The following is a 19450-nucleotide window of genomic DNA, read 5'->3' as shown; positions in this document are numbered from 1 at the left end:
AGTACTTCTTCTTCCTCCTCCTCTGCTCGCTCGCGGCTATTTTGGAACGGATGATCCATCCTCTAGCGTCCAGGATGCCTCTCGCTGGACTGATATAGAGGCTTCCTGCTGGATGCAGATAATGAAGGAGCGAGCGTGTCCTTGAGAGAGCGGTGTGTGTGTGTGTGTGTGTGTGTGTGTGTGCGTGCGCGTGCGTGTCTGTGTGTAAAAAGCAGTGCGGGCGAGTTTTGTTGCCTTTTATGTCTTGTGGTTCTGTCTGGCGTGCCTCGTCGGTTCCTCCGTGTTCCTACTGGAGGGAGAGACGCTCCTCTGATGGTTTATACTCTGAGGCCCAGGTCAATTAAGGGAGGGTGTAAGTTGATATGTTTATTAGGTTTATAAAAGGGGAGAAGAAAAGGGGGATCTTTGAATAACAAAGAAAAGGAGCCGTCCCACACACACACACACACACACACACACACACACACACTGTCAGAAGAAACTTAGCAAAACAAATGTTGCTCTTCATTAATGTAACGTTTCGGGTCCTTTTTTTGTTGTTGTTCAAACAAAGATGACCTTTTATGCATTTGTTATTTGTCCTACACACCTGTCAGCAACATTTTTGAGGTGTGCATCGGCCTAATGTGTTTAAAAGGAGGAAACAAAAGTGTTTTGTTAAAAGGTTACGGTATTCTGATCCGTAATCACTGTTACAGACTGTTTGTTCAGTGTCTCTCTCTCTCTCTCTCTCTCTCTCTCTTCAGCTATTTTAATAAGCTGAAGATATGACTTTTATCCAGTCAGGAGAGCCACAAACGCCACAAAGATAATTCATCAGCTTTGCACTTTTGGCGTCTGCTGCGGTTCCAATAATCATCTGCTCAGTCTTTGTTTCGTCTGCACTTCCATTTTCACTTGTTTAATGTTGTTTTCTGCTGGCGTTGTGTGAGCGTCGTAGACCAGCGGCTACTTCACGTCACGTGGGCAAGTCTCACACACAACGGACGGAGCATCATTTAGGCATTATAGATATGACTGTACATGCTGTGTTGTCTGTACAGTACACACTGGAGCCAGGGGGGGGATTACATCCAGCACGTAATGACGACTAGCTGATTGTGAAAACCATAAGGGCTTATACTGTAGATACAGTATGTAATGTGTGCTACAACTATTACACTCCACACACACAGTGAGTCATAATATAAACACAAGTCTTTTAGGCAGCCGTGTTGACCTTGTTGTCAGAGCTCAGATAAGGCTCTCCTCCGACAGCAATCTGTGCTCTTATCCTCTGTCCAATTGGCCTGTTAACGTTCGCTCTGGTCCCATAGCTCAAGCAAACCTCTGGCCTGAATCACAGAGAGATATGTTTTGGGGTTTTTCTTTTTATAAATTTTTTTTATCCCACGATTTTGTAACCCATTTTTCACCCCTGTGTCAATTATCTAATGTGATCCTGGGCTCTACACACCCTCCACCAACCTATAGTCCCCATATATGGGGGACAAGGGGAGAGCAACGGACTTGAACTCATGCTTCCTTCATGCCTGAGTGTCCAAGTTGCTCCTTTACACCTGACAGGGGGGAGTTTCCCTGGTTTGATTGAATTGATTGAAATATTTATTAACAGTTTGTAGAATTTACAGTACATTTTTAAGCACAAACTCAATACAAAGACTGTCAACTGTGAGTGGACGACCCAATTAAGCATTACACTTGTTTACAACAGGGTCCACATTGTTCAATTCATCAAAGTTGGTTGGACGTCGTATAGCGCGTGGAAGGAACACGTTATTCCAACCAGTTCCTTTCCCCTCCATCAGGCGCCCCGGCTGGCCAGAGGAAGGCAGTTTAGTGACCAGGATTACTGCATGTTTTTTTGTGAGGGTACCTACCCTAGGGGACACGGGGAGAACATGCAAACTCCACACAGAAAACATTTTTGACTGAGGGACTGCCATTGGACTTTTTTCTAATTTTCGCAGGGAATCATATAGCTTTAAATGGACGTTTTGGAGATATATGGAGTAATGTCTTGGCAGAGAAACAGCGAGTTGAGAAAACAGACTTTAAAGGTTCACTTCTTCTGTGGACTCTAACATTACACCTATAGCTACATGTTTAAGCATTTTCTTTTCATTTTTACTCATTTAGGATAAAACATTTTTTCTCCTCATCTGGTGAAAAGCTGGAATTTGCACCATGGCAGGCTCTCAGTCAGTTTTGGTCACAGATATTCTGTTGGTAATCATTGAGCATTTTATTTATTTCACTTACAGGGATATCCCCCCCCCCCCCCCCCCCCTGTCAGGAGCTTGGACTCCTCATGCATTGAAGGAAGCATGAGGTCAGTCCGCTGCCCCCCCACAGGTTGGCAGAGGGAGTGTAGTGCCATGCAGGATTACAATTGACACTGGGTAGAAAGTTGTTACATAAATTGTAATAGGCCCTGCCCCGGCCCTATCAACACTCTGACCCATATCTCTGTAGACGAGGTCTGTTGTTTTTAATAATAACACGGAGCCAAAGCTCTGCCACTGTTTGCTTTTCAGGCTTCCATTAACCCATTCTGACCGGGCACCCATTTTTGGTGTTGGCATCACGTTATGCTTTAGCTATTGAAAAATAGCAGATCTACAAGCTCATATCGCGCCACCGAGTGGCGCGATACGAGCTTGTAGGTCTGCTATTTTTTGAAAAATCGAAGAACGACTGACATTTTTTTTTTTAATCTGATCTCAGGTCAGAATGGGTTAAATACCTCGAGAGCCGCGTGGAGGCCTCTCGGCTCGCACGGCTAACAGAACACCATGCCATTAAGCCGTTCTGACCTGAGATCAGATTCTAAAAAAATGTTCTTCTACGTCCTGACAGTTTCCATTCTGACCTGAGATCAGATTCTAAAAAAATGTTCTTCTACGTCCTGACAGTTTTCCATTCTGACCTGAGATCAGATTCTAAAAAAAAATTCTTCTACATCCTGACAGTTTTCCATTCTGACCTGAGATCAGATTCTAAAAAATGTTCTTCTACATCCTGACAGTTTCCATTCTGACCTGAGATCAGATTCTAAAAAATGTTCTTCTACATCCTGACAGTTTCCATTCTGACCTGAGATCAGATTAAAAAAAATGTTATTCTACATCCTGACAGTTTTCCATTCTGACCTGAGATCAGATTCTAAAAAATGTTCTTCTACATCCTGACAGTTTTCCATTCTGACCTGAGATCAGATTCTAAAAATGTCTTCTACATCCTGATAGTTTCCATTCTGACCTGAGATCAGATTCTAAAAATGTCTTCTACATCCTGACAGTTTTTCATTCTGACCTGAGATCAGATTCTAAAAAAATGTTCTTCTACGTCCTGACAGTTTCCATTCTGACCTGAGATCAGATTCTAAAAAAAATTCTTCTACATCCTGACAGTTTTCCATTCTGACCTGAGATCAGATTCTAAAAAAATGTTCTTCTACATCCTGATAGTTTCCATTCTGACCTGAGATCAGATTCTAAAAAATGTTCTTCTACATCCTGACAGTTTCCATTCTGACCTGAGATCAGATTCTAAAAAATGTTCTTCTACATCCTGACAGTTTTCCATTCTGACCTGAGATCAGATTCTAAAAAAATGTTCTTCTACATCCTGACAGTTTTCCATTCTGACCTGAGATCAGCTTCTAAAAAAATGTTCTTCTACATCCTGACAGTTTTTCATTCTGACCTGAGATCAGATTCTATCAATGTTTTCTACATCCTGACAGTTTTCCATTCTGACCTGAGATCATATTCTAAAAAAAATGTTCTTCTACATCCTGACAGTTTTTCTGAAAAAGCCATGTTTCTATGTCAGTCGTTCTTCGATATTTCAAAAATAGCAGACCTACAAGCTCGTAGCGCACCACTCGGTGGCGCGCTACGAGCTTTGTAGATCTGCTATTTTTCAATAGCTAAATAATACCATAATGCTTTGTTAAAACACCAAAAGGGGTTCCCGTCCAGAATGGGTTAAAAGACTCTCTAGAGAACTGTCCTGTTACCATATGGAGAGCAGCTAGGGAGCCAGCCAGGCCTCCTCATGGAGCCTGCTGGGATACAAGCTTTCCTCCTAAACGTATCAATACTGCAATGTAGAAATGCTCTGTTTCAAGTAAAAATGTACTGGCATCAGTATGTACTTAGTACCAAAGATATTGGCATCAGTATGTACTTAGTACTAGGGCTGCACAATATATCGTATCGGTATCGAGGTATGAACATGCACAATATCAGTATCGCAAAAAGGCAACGGTATCGCGATATAGATATATCGTCGACATATCGATATATCGTCCACTTCTAAAGCCAGCCCTCTGTTTTAGCCTGTGCCCCTCGGAAAATAAACCATCACTCCGTTTGTCCCTCTGTCCTGTTGTAGCCTGGCTCCAGCCCTGAATCGCTAGCCACGCCCATTAAGAAAATATGTTGCTGCACGATATATCGTATCGTATCGATATCGAGATATCTGCCATATATATCGTGATATATATTATATCGTATCGTATCGATATCGAGATATCTGCCATATATATCGTGATATGAATTTTTGTCCATATCGTGCAGCCCTACTTAGTACCAAAGATATTGGCATCAGTATTGTACTTAGTACCAAAGATATTGGCATCAGTATGTACTTAGTACCAAAGATATTGGCATCAGTAATATGTACTTAGTACCAAAGATATTGGCATCAGTATGTACTTAGTACCAAAGATATTGGCATCAGTATGTACTTAGTACCAAAGATATTGGCATCAGTATGTACTTAGTACCAAAGATATTGGCATCAGTAATATGTACTTAGTACCAAAGATATTGGCATCAGTATGTACTTAGTACCAAAGATATTGGCATCAGTAATATGTACTTAGTACCAAAGATATTGGCATCAGTAATATGTACTTAGTACCAAAGATATTGGCATCAATATGTACTTAGTACCAAAGATATTGGCATCAGTAATATGTACTTAGTACCATCAGTATGCACTACATTTTTCAAATAATCGTAGCAGAGTAAAATAGTACAATATTTGCATCTGAGATGTGGTGGAGTAAAAAGTATTGACAATTCAAGTAAAAGTCAAGTCGGGTTCACTCAAGAAAAGTAGCTTAAAATTGTACAGTGCTGCTATTTGTTTTTTATATACCCGACACCGTCGTACGACTACATACGGCTTAGTCGTGGTGATATAGTTCTCAATCTGACCGTCTCCAAATCCTCTTTATTACTACAATAATGAAAAGGGAGCTGTGATGGCCGCTATCTGGAGTCTGTTTTGGGAGGGGGTGAAGCCTGTCTATCTGGAGTCTGTTTTGGGGAGGGGGTGAAGGCTGTATAAGACCTAACAGGCTTTAAAACCTACACATGCCACTGGAGTTGAGTCATGCAGCGCTCTCTCTCTCTCTCTCTCTCTCTCTCTCTCTCTCTCTCATCTTCTCTCTCTCTCTCTCTCTCTCTCTCTCTCTCTCCCTCTCTCTCTCTCAGGGCGGCAGGACTCATAATCAGCTTCAGAACTCAGCTGCGTTGCGCTGAGTTGCCAATAAGTGTGTGCGTGTGTGTGTGCGTGTGTGGTGTGCTTTTCACATGGAGTGCACGCTGTTCCACCTGTATGACTTTGTATGGTTGTGCCAACGAAGGGGGGGGGGGGGGGGGGGGGGGGGGGGGGGGGGGTGTCAACGTTCTAAAGGGTCCAAACGATGCAGGTCTCCAGCTGTTTCCAGATGAATCTAAACATTGTTTTTACTTTAATATAAATCGGGAGCCTCCGATAGAAATGCCATTAAATGGTGGGTCGGGCAGACTAATGCATGTCAAACTGGAGAACCACTGCTTTTAGACGCACAACAACGCACAACACAATGCCCTTTATCTTTTATCCGAGCTTATGCGTGCGTGCGTACGTGCGTGTGTGTGTGTGCGTCACATCGCGTGCGTGCATGTGTCACGGTGCGTGCGTGCGTTGCAGTGCGTGTGTCGCAGTGCGTGCGGTACAGTGTGTGCGGTGCGGTACAGTGTGTGCGGTGCGGTACAGTGTGTGCGGTGCGGTACAGTGTGTGCGGTGCGGTACAGTGTGTGCGGTGCGGTACAGTGTGTGTGTGCGTGGTACAGTAGATGAGGCCCAGCTGCCATCCTGCTTGTATATATATATCTAGAGCTCACAGAGTGTCGTTTCATTGGTTGTATATATATCTAGAGCTCACAGCCCTCCTGTGAGGGTCATTTCATTGGTTGTATATATATCTAGAGCTCACAGCCCTCCTGTGAGGGTCGTTTCATTGGTTGTATATATATCTAGAGCTCACAGCCCTCCTGTGAGGGTCGTTTCATTGGTTGTATATATATCTAGAGCTCACAGCCCTCCTGTGAGGGTCATTTCATTGGTTGTATATATATCTAGAGCTCACAGAGGGTCATTTCATTGGTTGTATATATATCTAGAGCTCACAGAGTGTCGTTTCATTGGTTGTATATATATCTAGAGCTCACAGAGGGTCATTTCATTGGTTGTATATATATCTAGAGCTCACAGCCCTCCTGTGAGGGTCATTTCATTGGTTGTATATATATCTAGAGCTCACAGCCCTCCTGTGAGGGTCGTTTCATTGGTTGTATATACATCTAGAGCTCACAGCCCTCCTGTGAGGGTCATTTCATTGGTTGTATATACATCTAGAGCTCACAGCCCTCCTGTGAGGGTCGTTTCATTGGTTGTATATACATCTAGAGCTCACAGCCCTCCTGTGAGGGTCGTTTCATTGGTTGTATATATATCTAGAGCTCACAGCCCTCCTGTGAGGGTCGTTTCATTGGTTGTATATACATCTAGAGCTCACAGCCCTCCTGTGAGGGTCGTTTCATTGGTTGTATATACATCTAGAGCTCACAGCCCTCCCGTGAGGGTCATTTCATTGGTTGTATATATATCTAGAGCTCACAGCCCTCCTGTGAGGGTCATTTCATTGGTTGCACGTCTTGAGGAAATGGTTTCCATTCCATTCAGAGCCTCTAGTCTATAGAATGGAATATTATTCACATCATGGTTTACTGTACACACTGATGTACAGTATGCACTACTGTGCATACACTGTACAATTTAGGCATTTAATAGCAGATGCTCTTAATCCAGAGCGACTTACATTAAGCAAGAACAAAAAGCATGGCAATACATCACATGAATCATATACCTATAAGAACGTAACAGTGGAATGTCTATATAATGAAACTATGCATGCATACTGTATAGTGCTATCTCTACATGGGTAGTACAGTCTTATATATATATATATATATATATATATATATATATATGGGTAGTACAGTCTTTTTTTTAACACTTTATTTTGATTTGTATTTATGAATAAATGAAAAAACATAATTACGTGTACATTTTGTTGTATCCGACATGTAAATATCCCCCCCCCCCCCTCCCCCCCAATCAAGGTCAGAACAAGACAAATAAAACAAAGACAGACAGTACAAGACAGTAAAAGTAATTAGTAAACTAGTTTTGAAAGTACTAATGAACATAGTAAGAAGAAAAAATAAATAATAATAATAATAAAATAAACAGCATTTTCCATCAGGGTATGGTATCTAGGTTATACATTACATTGTATCCATCTTTCAGTTTAGATAGTAAATTGCTCTATATCCAACTGTCTACTTACTGAGGGCCTCCAACCAGAGGTCGCCCAACGTCAGGTTTAGTGTGAGGTATCAGATTGTACAAGGGAATATGGGTTGAAGTGAAAGGTATAGGCTAGTACAGTCTTATATATATATATATATATATATATATATATATATCTATGGGTAAGTCAAAGGTTATGCTGGAAGGATAACATAAAAAGCCCCCCCCCCCCCTTCCCCCAGCGGGTATATGTGTCCACTGTGCCCCTTCCTCTCTGCGAGTATTGCATAACTGTACGACACGAATACGACAATTACACTGTTTTAACAGACGGTCTATATTTAGGCCCTGGTGGTTTGTGGAAAATAAAAGCAGCTTCTCCAAACAGTCCAGCCGTCCGTCCGTCTGTCTGGAGCAAGAGAGAAAACTGCCTCATGGTGCTTTAAAAAAAAAAACAGCCATAACAAGTTGTCTTCATCAGGGACGTGTTGGAGAGAGGCTGAAATCCCGCACTTTTGGACAAGAATAGCGGAAAATAGCAGATCTAGCAAGCTCTCAACGCGTCGCGCTGCGACGCGTTGAGAGCTTGTAGATCAGCTATTTTCAGGGGTGCGACCCAGCACTCTTTAGCAGGTGGAGAATGAGATGCAGGTGTGTAACGACATGGATTTCGGAAAAACGAATCTGTTCGACGCGAAATACTGTGTTCAAGTTCAGGAGACTTCGGGGGAAAAAAAGCAATTCTCCTGAAGGCTGGCATGGAAAGGAGAGGAGGGGCATTTAGCATTTCTTTCACCATGTAGTAAACGCTGCATTCGTGGTCTGGAGTATTATATGGGGCAGTTGTTTTACAGACGGGTTAAAAGGGCAGGGGCTGAAGCCCCCTTTGATGTCTGTGTGCACATACCTGGTTTTTAATTTATGCAAGACGCTCCAATCGGTGGCCTGATGACGGGCAATGCCGATAGGCTGGCCTTTAAGACCTCTTTTTTGATAGGCTGGCCTTTAAGACCTCTTTTTTGATAGGCTGGCCTTTAAGACCTCTTTTTTGATAGGCTGGCCTTTAAGACCTCTTCTTTGATAGGCTGGCCTTTAAGACCTCTTCTTTGATAGGCTGGCCTTTAAGACCTCTTCTTTGATAGGCTGGCCTTTAAGACCTCTTCTTTGATAGGCTGGCCTTTAAGACCTCTTCTTTGATAGGCTGGCCTTTAAGACCTCTTTTTTGATAGGCTGGCCTTTAAGACCTCTTTTTTGATAGGCTGGCCTTTTAGACCTCTTCTTTGATAGGCTGGCCTTTAAGACCTCTTTTTTGATAGGCTGGCCTTTAAGACCTCTTCTTTGATAGGCTTGCCTTTTAGACCTCTTCTTTGATAGGCTGGCCTTTTAGACCTCTTCTTTGCTCCTCCTGAACCTACTGTGTTAACCCATTTTGGGGCGGGAACCCCTTTTTGGTGTTATAGCATTACGTTATGCTTTAGCTATTGAAAAATAGCAGATCTACAAGCTTGTAGATCTGCTATTTTTTGAAGAATCGAAGAACGACTGACATGGAAACATAGCTTTTTCAGAAAACGGTCATTTTCATATACAGACATTTTCAGAATCTGATCTCAGGTCAGAATGAGTTAATTTAATGTGTTGTTGTTGTTGCACCAGGTGGAGCTGGCCAGCAGGGCGGCGACAGTGAGCCTATATATAAACGTTGTGTATGTGTTGTGGTTGCACCAGGTGGAGCAGGGCAGCAGGGCGGCGCCACTGAGCCTATATATAAAGGTTGTGTATGTGTTGTAGGTGGAGCAGGGCAGCAGGGCGGCGCCACTGAGCCTATATATAAAGGTTGTGTATGTGTTGTAGGTGGAGCAGGCCAGCAGGGCGGCGACAGGGGGCCTATATATATATAAACGTTGTGTATGTGTTGTAGGTGGAGACGGGCAGCAGGGCGGCGGCGGTGAGCCTCCAGGCGGGAGACGAGCTGGTCAACATCAACGAGATCCCGCTGAGCGGATCCCGACAGGAAGCCATCTGCCTGGTGAAAGGATCCCACAAGACCCTCGCCCTGGTGGTCAAACGGTACGTAACAACCCTCTCACACACCTTTCCTCCCTGTAGAGATGGACCCTCGACCTGGGGGCCGGAAAAAAAGCCGATCGGCGATATTTTTTCACTGCTGTTTGTATGTGACTAATTAGTTCATTAATTTATGAGATAAAAGATACATTCTAAAACGGGTATAGTCCCAATACTTCAATCTGATTGGCTGGTTACCGTCACGTGACCGGTGTAAATTTCACCGTTGACCTTCAATCTTCAACTCCTTCAATCATGTTGTATATCATCCTGCAGCCTCGTAGCTCAACTGGGGAAGGGGAGCACTTGATTGCTTTACAAACGCATGCCGTGCGGTGCCGTCAATAAGCACCGCCCGGCTCATATGACTGTGAATGTGTGGCTCCAGGCAGCCCCGTAAATACATCAAGCGCTATTCTCCCGTCACATAGCCTACTTGCCGAGCACAACAAGGAAGTGTTGTGGCTCTGGCTCGCTCGCTCTGGTGGCGCGAAGCGTAGCTACTTTTGTGAATTTAATAGTTGTATTAGGTTAATATTGATATATGTTTGTAACCGTTTTAGAAAAGCAATAAGCCACTCGAGGCCCCCAGCTTACCGGGTATTTTACACTGGCTGGGAGGTAGAAGACCCTCGGCTCCGCGTCGGGTCTGCCTACGCCCCCAGCCAGTGTAAAATACCCGCTAACCTGAGACCTCTCGTGGCTTATTGCTTAAATATACAAGGTTTCTTTTTTTTTTTAAGATATTTTTTTGCGGCTTACGCCTTTATTGATTTTTTAAGGGATAGAAAGTAGGCTGACAGGAAACGGGAGAGAGATGGGGGGATGACATGCGGTAAAGGCCGTGTCGGGTCCGGGAGTCGAACCCGCGGCACACCGCGACTGGATCACCAGTCCGGTGCCCAGACCGTTACGCTACGGCCTGGGCCATATACAAGGTTTCTGGCCCTGACGGCGACAAAGTCAACGGAGCAACATTGTTGAACATATAGTACTTAGGTGTTGTACTTGTGCTACTTTTATACTTACGATAAATCATAGTACTGCTTCCACCACCACTACTACTCCCTCCCAGCTATGGGTTTATGTAGGTGGGAAGGTCAGGATACTCCCAGCCATGGGTTTATGTAGGTGGGAAGGTCAGGATACTCCCCAGCCATGGGTTTATGTAGGTGGGAAGGTCAGGATACTCCCCAGCCATGGGTTTATGTAGGTGGGAAGGTCAGGATACTCCCCAGATATGGGTTTATGTAGGTGGGAAGGTCAGGATACTCCCCAGCCATGGGTTTATGTAGGTGGGAAGGTCAGGATACTCCCCAGCTATGGGTTTATGTAGGTGGGAAGGTCAGGATACTCCCAGCCATGGGTTTATGTAGGTGGGAAGGTCAGGATACTCCCCAGCCATGGGTTTATGTAGGTGGGAAGGTCAGGATACTCCCCAGCCATGGGTTTATGTAGGTGGGAAGGTCAGGATACTCCCCAGCTATGGGTTCATGTAGGTGGGAAGGTCAGGATACTCCCCAGCTATGGGTTCATGTAGGTGGGAAGGTCAGGATACTCCCCAGCTATGGGTTCATGTAGGTGGGAAGGTCAGGATACTCCCCAGCTATGGGTTTATGTAGGTGGGAAGGTCAGGACTAAAAAGGAAGTATCACCGAATGCAATGATCTGTCTGTTCTGACAGTCATCTCTCTGTCCCTGTCTCTCTGTCTCTCAGTCTCTGTCCCTGTCTCTCTGTCCCTGTCTCTCTGTCCCTGTCTCTCTGTCCCTGTCTCTCTGTCCCTGTCTCTGTCCCTGTCTCTCTGTCCCTGTCTCTCTGTCCCTGTCTCTCTGTCCCTGTCTCAATGATCTGTCTGTTCTGACGGTCATCTCTCTGTCTCTGTCTCGTCTCTTTGCGATAAGACCCTCGTCTTAGCGTAGTTTAACTGTACGTCACGTCACTCTCCATTTCACCCTCCGCCGAACGCAGCCATTCCCCTGACGCACTCACACACTCACACACTCACACACTCACACACTCACACTCACACACTCACACACTCACTCACACACTCACTCACTCACACACTCACTCACTCACACACGCACTGCCGAACCCACCACCGCTCCTTGTAGGCGGAGCGGAGGGGTCTTATACGGTGCATATTTCCCTGCGTTAGCGGAGGGGTCTTATACGGTGCATATTTCCCTGCGTCAGCGGAGGGGTCTTATACGGCGCATATTTCCCTGCGTCAGCGGCATGCTGAATCACTGAGCGCTGAAGGTCTGTGTCCACAATCTGTACATTGAGTGAGAAACATACAGTAGGTCTCATTGTTCCGCTGGCCGTACTGTACGTGGGCCTGATGGCTGCACCGCACCGTACGGCCTGGGCCCGTTGGATCACAGCATAACGTACAGTAAGCCTTAAAGGGATTGTGACATAAAAAAAAAGGTTTTGAAATTGTTCTTGTTTTTTTTAGGTTTTCTAATCTCAATTGCACCCAAAAAACATGAACTTTTAACATTCAGTAGATTTTCTGTGATCTGGGGTTTTCTGGCTCAAACAGATTTGCAGGCAGTAAGTGACATCAATTACTGCAAATCCCATATATGTCAATGGGATTTGCCAGCAGATGTCACTGTTTCACTGTGTTGCCTGTTTTCATTGTAGCTCAAAAGGCCCAAAAAACCCCAAAGAAAACTTCAGACCACAGAAAATCCACTGAATGTTCAAAGTTCAGGTTTTTTGGGTGTAATTGAGGTCATAAAACCTAAAATAAAAAATACAAATACAAATAAATGAAAATTAATGTCATTAAACCTTTAAACAAATACCGCTGCACAAGGAAGCCCATCGCGGCTCATTCATGTGCACACAGTGACACGTGTGTGTGTGTGTGTGTGTGTGTGTGTGTGTGTGTGTGTGTGTGTGTGTGTGTGTGTGTGTGTGTGTGTGTGTGTGTGTGTGTGTGTGTGTGTGTGTGTGTGTGTGCCATATCATAATAGACTTTCCCTTTTAAGGGACTTGAAGGCTTTACGGATAGAGAGTACAGTATTGTCCTATATTGACCATCTCTGTTCCCTGTTAAACTCTTCTCTGCCTTTGAGCACCGTGGTGGATCTCTGGGGACAGTCCCCGTGAATCATTACGAGATACCATCACAGATACCGCATTCCTCTCTGCAGATTCCGTTGCACAACACTAGGCAACACAAAGCATGCTGCCGGGAATTATAGAAGGCATTGCCAAAGTTTGGGGGGGGGGGGGGGGGGGGGGAACGGTAGAGCGGTAGAGCGGTGTGTCACCTCACAGCTAGAAGGTTTCGGGTTCGATTCCCGGCACGGGACGCTGTGGTGGGTGTGTATACTCTCCTCCGTGGTGTCATCAGCACCCATACCCTATACTGTATGAATGAATGAATGAATGAAATATTTATTTTCGTGTCATGCCACTTTGGCCCATCCCATATGGGATCGTATGACACATTTCACACAGAATACAACTGACTGAACTACAGTCCTTCCTGTTCATACATATTTTGTACATTATTCGAACAAAAAAAAGAAACAAAACAAAACAAAAATATTCATAACGGGGGCCATTTTAAATGGCCCTCTCCTCCTCATTGACCATGAGGCCTTCTCAAGGAATGAAGGCAAATGAAAAGGTGTACTTTTGAAACGGGCGCTTCATTCAGTCTCTCGAAGCATACAAGCATCAACCATACAAAGTCATGGTTTGGGTCTATCTTATTAAAAAGTCTCTCCCTAATGGAGTTGTATAGAATGGACAGTAAAAAAACCAAAATGCATTTCATTTTTTTCGATTTGCTTTAGATCTCACAGACTACATAGTCTATCCTCCTCCACCGTACCTACATATATATCTACCTTTAGATCTCACAGACTACATAGTCTATCCTCCTCCACCGTACCTACATATATATCTACCTTTAGATCTCACAGACTACATAGTCTATCCTCCTCCACCGTACCTACATATATATCTACCTTTAGATCTCACAGACTACATAGTCTATCCTCCTCCACCGTGCCTACATATATATCTACCTTTAGATCTCACAGACTACATAGTCTATCCTCCTCCACCGTGCCTACATATATATCTACCTTTAGATCTCACAGACTACATAGTCTATCCTCCTCCACCGTACCTACATATATATCTACCTTTAGATCTCACAGACTACATAGTCTATCCTCCTCCACCGTGCCTACATATCTACCTTTAGATCTCACAGACTACATAGTCTATCCTCCTCCACCGTGCCTACATATCTACCTTTAGATCTCACAGACTACATAGTCTATCCTCCTCCACCGTACCTACATATATATCTACCTTTAGATCTCACAGACTACATAGTCTATCCTCCCCCACCGTACCTACATATATATCTACCTTTAGATCTCACAGACTACATAGTCTATCCTCCTCCACCGTACCTACATATATATCTACCTTTAGATCTCACAGACTACATAGTCTATCCTCCTCCACAGTGCCTACATATCTACCTTTAGATCTCACAGACCACATAGTCTATCCTCCTCCACATCTACCTTTAGATCTCACAGACTACATAGTCTATCCTCTACATATCTACCTGTCTCAATATGCAGACCAAGTACAGTATGCCAGCTCTAATTTGGTCACGCAAGGATCGTTTCTTCTTTGACATAATACTTATACCGTACATAGTTTTCTGTCTCGTAGACCTGTTTTATCTCACAGAATGTGCGTGTGAGTATGTGGATTTCTTTGGCAAAATAACTGGTTGGAATAAGGCGTTCCTTCCACGCACTACTGTACGTCCTACTGGGGAAACTCCCCCCCTGTCCTGTCCTGTCCGGTGATGAGAAGCGACCGGCTCACTCCTCATGCACTGAAGAATGACCGAAATCCTGGTCACTAAACGGCCTCCCCCTGGCCAGCCGGGGCGCCTGATGGAGGGGAAAGGAACTGGTTGGAATAACGTGTTCCTTCCACGCGCTACGTCCAACCAGGGAAACTCCCCCCTGTCAGGTGTAAAGGAGCAACTTGGACACTCAGGCATGAAGGAAGCATGAGTTCAAGTCCGTTGCTCTCCCATTGTCCCCCATATATGGGGACTAGGTTGGTGGAGGGTGTGTAGAGCCCAGGATCACATTAGATGGTTGACACAGGGGTGAAAAATGGGTTACAGTAGTGCCCAGGATTACAGTTTAGGCATAATTATGCACCGGGTGAAAAAAAATCAAGTTCAATTTAAATTGCCTCGAAATCACATGAATGGATCATCAATCAATCAGGGTGCTTGCTTGGCCCTCCTGAAATTGGACATGGATTTGCATGTTGTATGATTACTGTATGTATGCATTATGTATGAGCTATTATACATAATTAATGTATTGTACAAATATGCACACAACTCCCTTCCTTAAGGGTCAATTTGTCACTGGCAGTTTGCTCCAATCCATCGGTTCACATTTTGGTTGTGGGCGTCCTCTTTGCAAACAACACACATGTAAATCCCTGGAACATGTGACACGTTTAAACCTAAACACCAGTGTGTAATAATAAAATGCCACATGTTTAATAATGGTCATAAAATACAGTAGAACACGAGTTCACTCAAACACCTCACGAGAACACCTAGTGTTCAAATTCTAAACACCTACATGACTGACTTTGATTGTAAACACGTTTATGTGTTTAAAAAGTGTTACTGGCGATTAAACACGTTCTTCTGTTCATAACCTAAACACTGTGACACATTTAAAAAGTGTTTCAAATAAGTGTTTAATACTGCTTATAACCTAAACGCTTGGGTTTAGTGTGGCAGGTTTCACTCTCAAAGTCCACCGTCGTCACACAGCGCACTTACCCCCCAGCGTGGTAATTAATAAACATCTCGTATACGACGTACGGGTCAATTTTTAATCTGCTCCGTGAAAGGGTACTGGAAAAACAAACAAAAAAAAGTACACAGACCGTTTCTCTCTCACACACACACACACACGCACACACACACGCACGCGCGCGCGCGCGCGCGCGCACACACACACACACACGCGCACGCACACGCACAGAGGCGTCGTGGGAGGTTGATGACTTTGTTTTTGTTTTTTTTTGGTTCTTGGTAGAGCAGCTGGAGAGCACATTGTGATCTAATTAAAATGTTGTGACATGTACAGTGTCGGATGAATCATTTGTGTAGCTCCTCTGAGACCGTGCATTTGTACAGATCAGTAGTTACACACATCTGGAACGCGTCGTGATGAAATAAAATGTTATTTTAACTAATCAACTGAGCTCTGAGCCTCTGCCTGAAGCTCATAAACCAGCCAGGTGCTCCGAGACTCTGCCTGAAGCCCATAAGCCCATAAACACCTCCCTAAGCAGGGATTGCCTCTTGGGTTCGTTCCTTAATCCATGTTCAGAGTGTGGTTTCAGTAATGCGAGACATCTGAAGGATGGGTTGCGTAACTATCAAATATTGCTTTATTTTTGCTCCATAAATATTGTGATATCGGGCCGTAGGGAACCTATACTGGTTGAGAAGTATATAGCACTGCCTGAACGTCGTCAGAGCGCTTTGGATAAGCGGGAATTGTGGTAGTGGTATAGTGGATGAAATGTAGTCCCTCGCGTGCAGAGGCCAGGGTTTGAATCCTGGGTCGGACAAGATGGTCAGTCCACTCAGAGAGTGGGGCTGAGTCTATGGTCTGGATCCAGGCTATATGGTCTGGTCCATAACCTTCTACTGCTTCGATTCTGCCCTGCAGCTGCAGTATAAGGCTATGGGACTTTCGGTTTTTAAATCTCAAATCCAAATCAGACCAGCCTCTCCACTTTAGCGTAAATAAAAATAACGTTTTTGCTATACTCACCATAACAAAGCCGGGTTGTGTCATTAGAAAGCCTACTTTCCTTAGTGGACGCAATCTGAGCCCCCCACCACACGTATAAACGGTACTTTTTGGCCAAAAGGGGATTTTGTTTACACCGGGAAAAAAAGTACTTTGTTACTCCGCTGCGCCCTCTACCGATATTGCCCATCAGAGAACTGCCTCATAGAGAATATTTTTCCTCCGGTGAAAAGAAATCCCTTTCTGGCCAAACAGTACCGTTTATACGTGTATACGCCAGTGAACGGGAGCAGCTCTTTCTCTGGCCAGTGAACGAACGGGAGCAGCTCTTTCTCTGACCAGTGAACGAACGGGAGCAGCTCTTTCTCTGGCCAGTGAACGGGAGCTGCTCTTTCTCTGACCAGTGAACGAACGGGAGCAGCTCTTTCTCTGACCAGTGAACGAACGGGAGCAGCTCTTTCTCTGACCAGTGAACGAACGGCAGCAGCTCTTTCTCTGGCCAGTGAACGGGAGCTGCTCTTTCTCTGGCCAGTGAACGAACGGGAGCAGCTCTTTCTCTGACCAGTGAACGAACGGCAGCAGCTCTTTCTCTGACCAGTGAACGAACGGCAGCAGCTCTTTCTCTGGCCAGTGAACGGGAGCTGCTCTTTCTCTGGCCAGTGAACGAACGGCAGCAGCTCTTTCTCTGGCCAGTGAACGGGAGCTGCTCTTTCTCTGGCCAGTGAACGAACGGCAGCAGCTCTTTCTCTGGCCAGTGAACGGGAGCTGCTCTTTCTCTGGCCAGTGAACGAACGGGAGCAGCTCTTTCTCTGACCAGTGAACGAACGGGAGCAGCTCTTTCTCTGACCAGTGAACGAACGGGAGCATCTCAAATAGAAAGAAGAAAAACAACAAAAAAAGTGTTGTAACGTGCCGTTTTTTTCTACTTTCTAATTCTTTGTTTGGTCCAAAATATTGTGTTTGTTGTCATGATTTGTCACGACAAGAGTTGGCTTCGTACGACGCTTAAAAGGTCTTTAAATAAATAATTTAAGAAATGCCTATGGTCAAAATGCATTGCGATTCATTTCCTGGGCCACTCGTTGTTCTGAAAGGGGGAGGGACTGCGACGCTCAATAGGATAGGATATTTATTAATATCCTCTCCTCAATAGGATAGGATATTTATTAATATCCTCTCTTCAATAGGATAGGATATTTATTAATATCCTCTCTTCAATAGGATAGGATAATGTACTTCACTGAGTCACGTTAAGAACATTCACTAAGTATCCACACTAGTATACAGCATATTAGATATTCTTGTTTTCAGCGTCAGAACCTTTGATGGTGAAAATCATCACCCCTGTGTGTGTGTGTGTGTGTGTGTGTGTGTGTGTGTGTGTCTCTCTCTCTCTCTCTCTCGCTCTCTCTCTCTCTCTCTCTCTCTCTCTCTCTCTCTCTCTCTCTCTCTCTCTCTCTCTCCCCTTTTAAAAGCTGCGACCCTGAACCTATTTTAAGGAATAAAGTTATATTTTAACTAAGTAACCTAACCACCATCTTCCTACTCTTCCATGGAGACATTTCGGTCTGTCTGTCTGTCTGGTAGGAGGACACCTACTGGCTGACACGCAGTACTGCCTGGAGCTCATGACCCCTGGCCCGGGCTACCTACCTCTCGGCTGAGCGCTATAGAATGCTATAGAAGTGATTGTGTCTTGAATCGCTCTCAGTAAGACGAGACATCCGAAGGATGGATTGCGGAACTTGAGGAAGTTGTTGAGAGAAAATAAATCGGGCTATAGGTGAGAGAGAGAGATCAAATTATTGTCTTTTGGTCCATACAAATATTGGGATAATATCGCTTAAACCCTATTCATTGACTGGAGTGGTAGTTACCTGTGTGTGTGTGTGTGTGTGTGTGTGTGTGTGTGTGTGTGTGTGTGTGTGTGTGTGTGTGTGTGTGTGTGTGTGTGTGTGTGTGTGTGTGTGTGTGTGTGTGTGTGTGTGTGTGTGTGTGTGTGTGTGTGTGTGCGCGCGCGCGTGTGGCTGTGCACGTTGGCCTAACACACATTCCTTCACACACACAACAGCTCATGCTGTCAGAAGGTTGGACCTGAACCAAGGATTATATAAACAAGGATAGGACAGATGTTCTAACCCATAATAGCGTGATGTGCCTGCAGTGCCATAAGGGAGGCAAACTGCAGACACACACAATTTAGTTCTACTGGATCTCTTCTCCACTAGTCCCTCCCTGACATTTAGTTCTACTGGATCTCTTCTCCACTAGTCCCTCCCTGACATTTAGTTCTACTGGATCTCTTCTCCACTAGTCCCTCCCTGACATTTAGTTCTACTGGATCTCTTCTCCACTAGTCCCTCCCTGACATTTAGTTCTACTGGATCTCTTCTCCACTAGTCCCTCCCTGACATTTAGTTCTACTGAATCTCTTCTCCACTAGTCCCTCCCTGACATTTAGTTCTACTGGATCTCTTCTCCACTAGTCCCTCCCTGACATTTAGTTCTACTGAATCTCTTCTCCACTAGTCCCTCCCTGACATTTAGTTCTACTGAATCTCTTCTCCACTAGTCCCTCCCTGACATTTAGTTCTACTGAATCTCTTCTCCACTAGTCCCTCCCTGACATTTAGTTCTACTGAATCTCTTCTCCACTAGTCCCTCCCTGACATTTAGTTCTACTGGATCTCTTTTCCACATGTCCTCTCCTTCTCGTATACTCCTTGTGTCCTGTCACCAGGAAGCAGCCAGTAGGGTGTCCTCTCCTTCTCGTAAACTCCTTGTGGACTCCTGTCACCAGGAAGCAGCCAGTAGGGTGTCCTCTCCTTCTCGTATACTCCTTGTGGACTCCTGTCACCAGGAAGCAGCCAGT

At 44.7% G+C, this 19450-nt stretch overlaps 1 protein-coding gene across 1 annotated transcript in view; it reads left to right on the top strand.

Moving 5' to 3' along the window:
* Positions 1 to 19450, top strand: part of shroom2a (shroom family member 2a) — a gene marked incomplete at its 5' end in the record, with an annotated part of 131802 nt that overhangs the window by 48299 nt on the left and 64053 nt on the right. Inside the window, one exon of the mRNA XM_083766831.1 lies at positions 9578 to 9726. Within this exon, the coding sequence (XP_083622957.1) occupies positions 9578 to 9726 (149 nt within the window). The remainder of the gene's footprint in view (positions 1 to 9577; positions 9727 to 19450) is intronic.

This window comes from Protomyctophum parallelum (assembly GCF_964188405.1).
Source record: "Protomyctophum parallelum genome assembly, chromosome: 6".
Lineage (NCBI taxonomy): Eukaryota > Metazoa > Chordata > Actinopteri > Myctophiformes > Myctophidae > Protomyctophum > Protomyctophum parallelum.
This window is presented reverse-complemented; position numbering and strand designations above follow the sequence as displayed.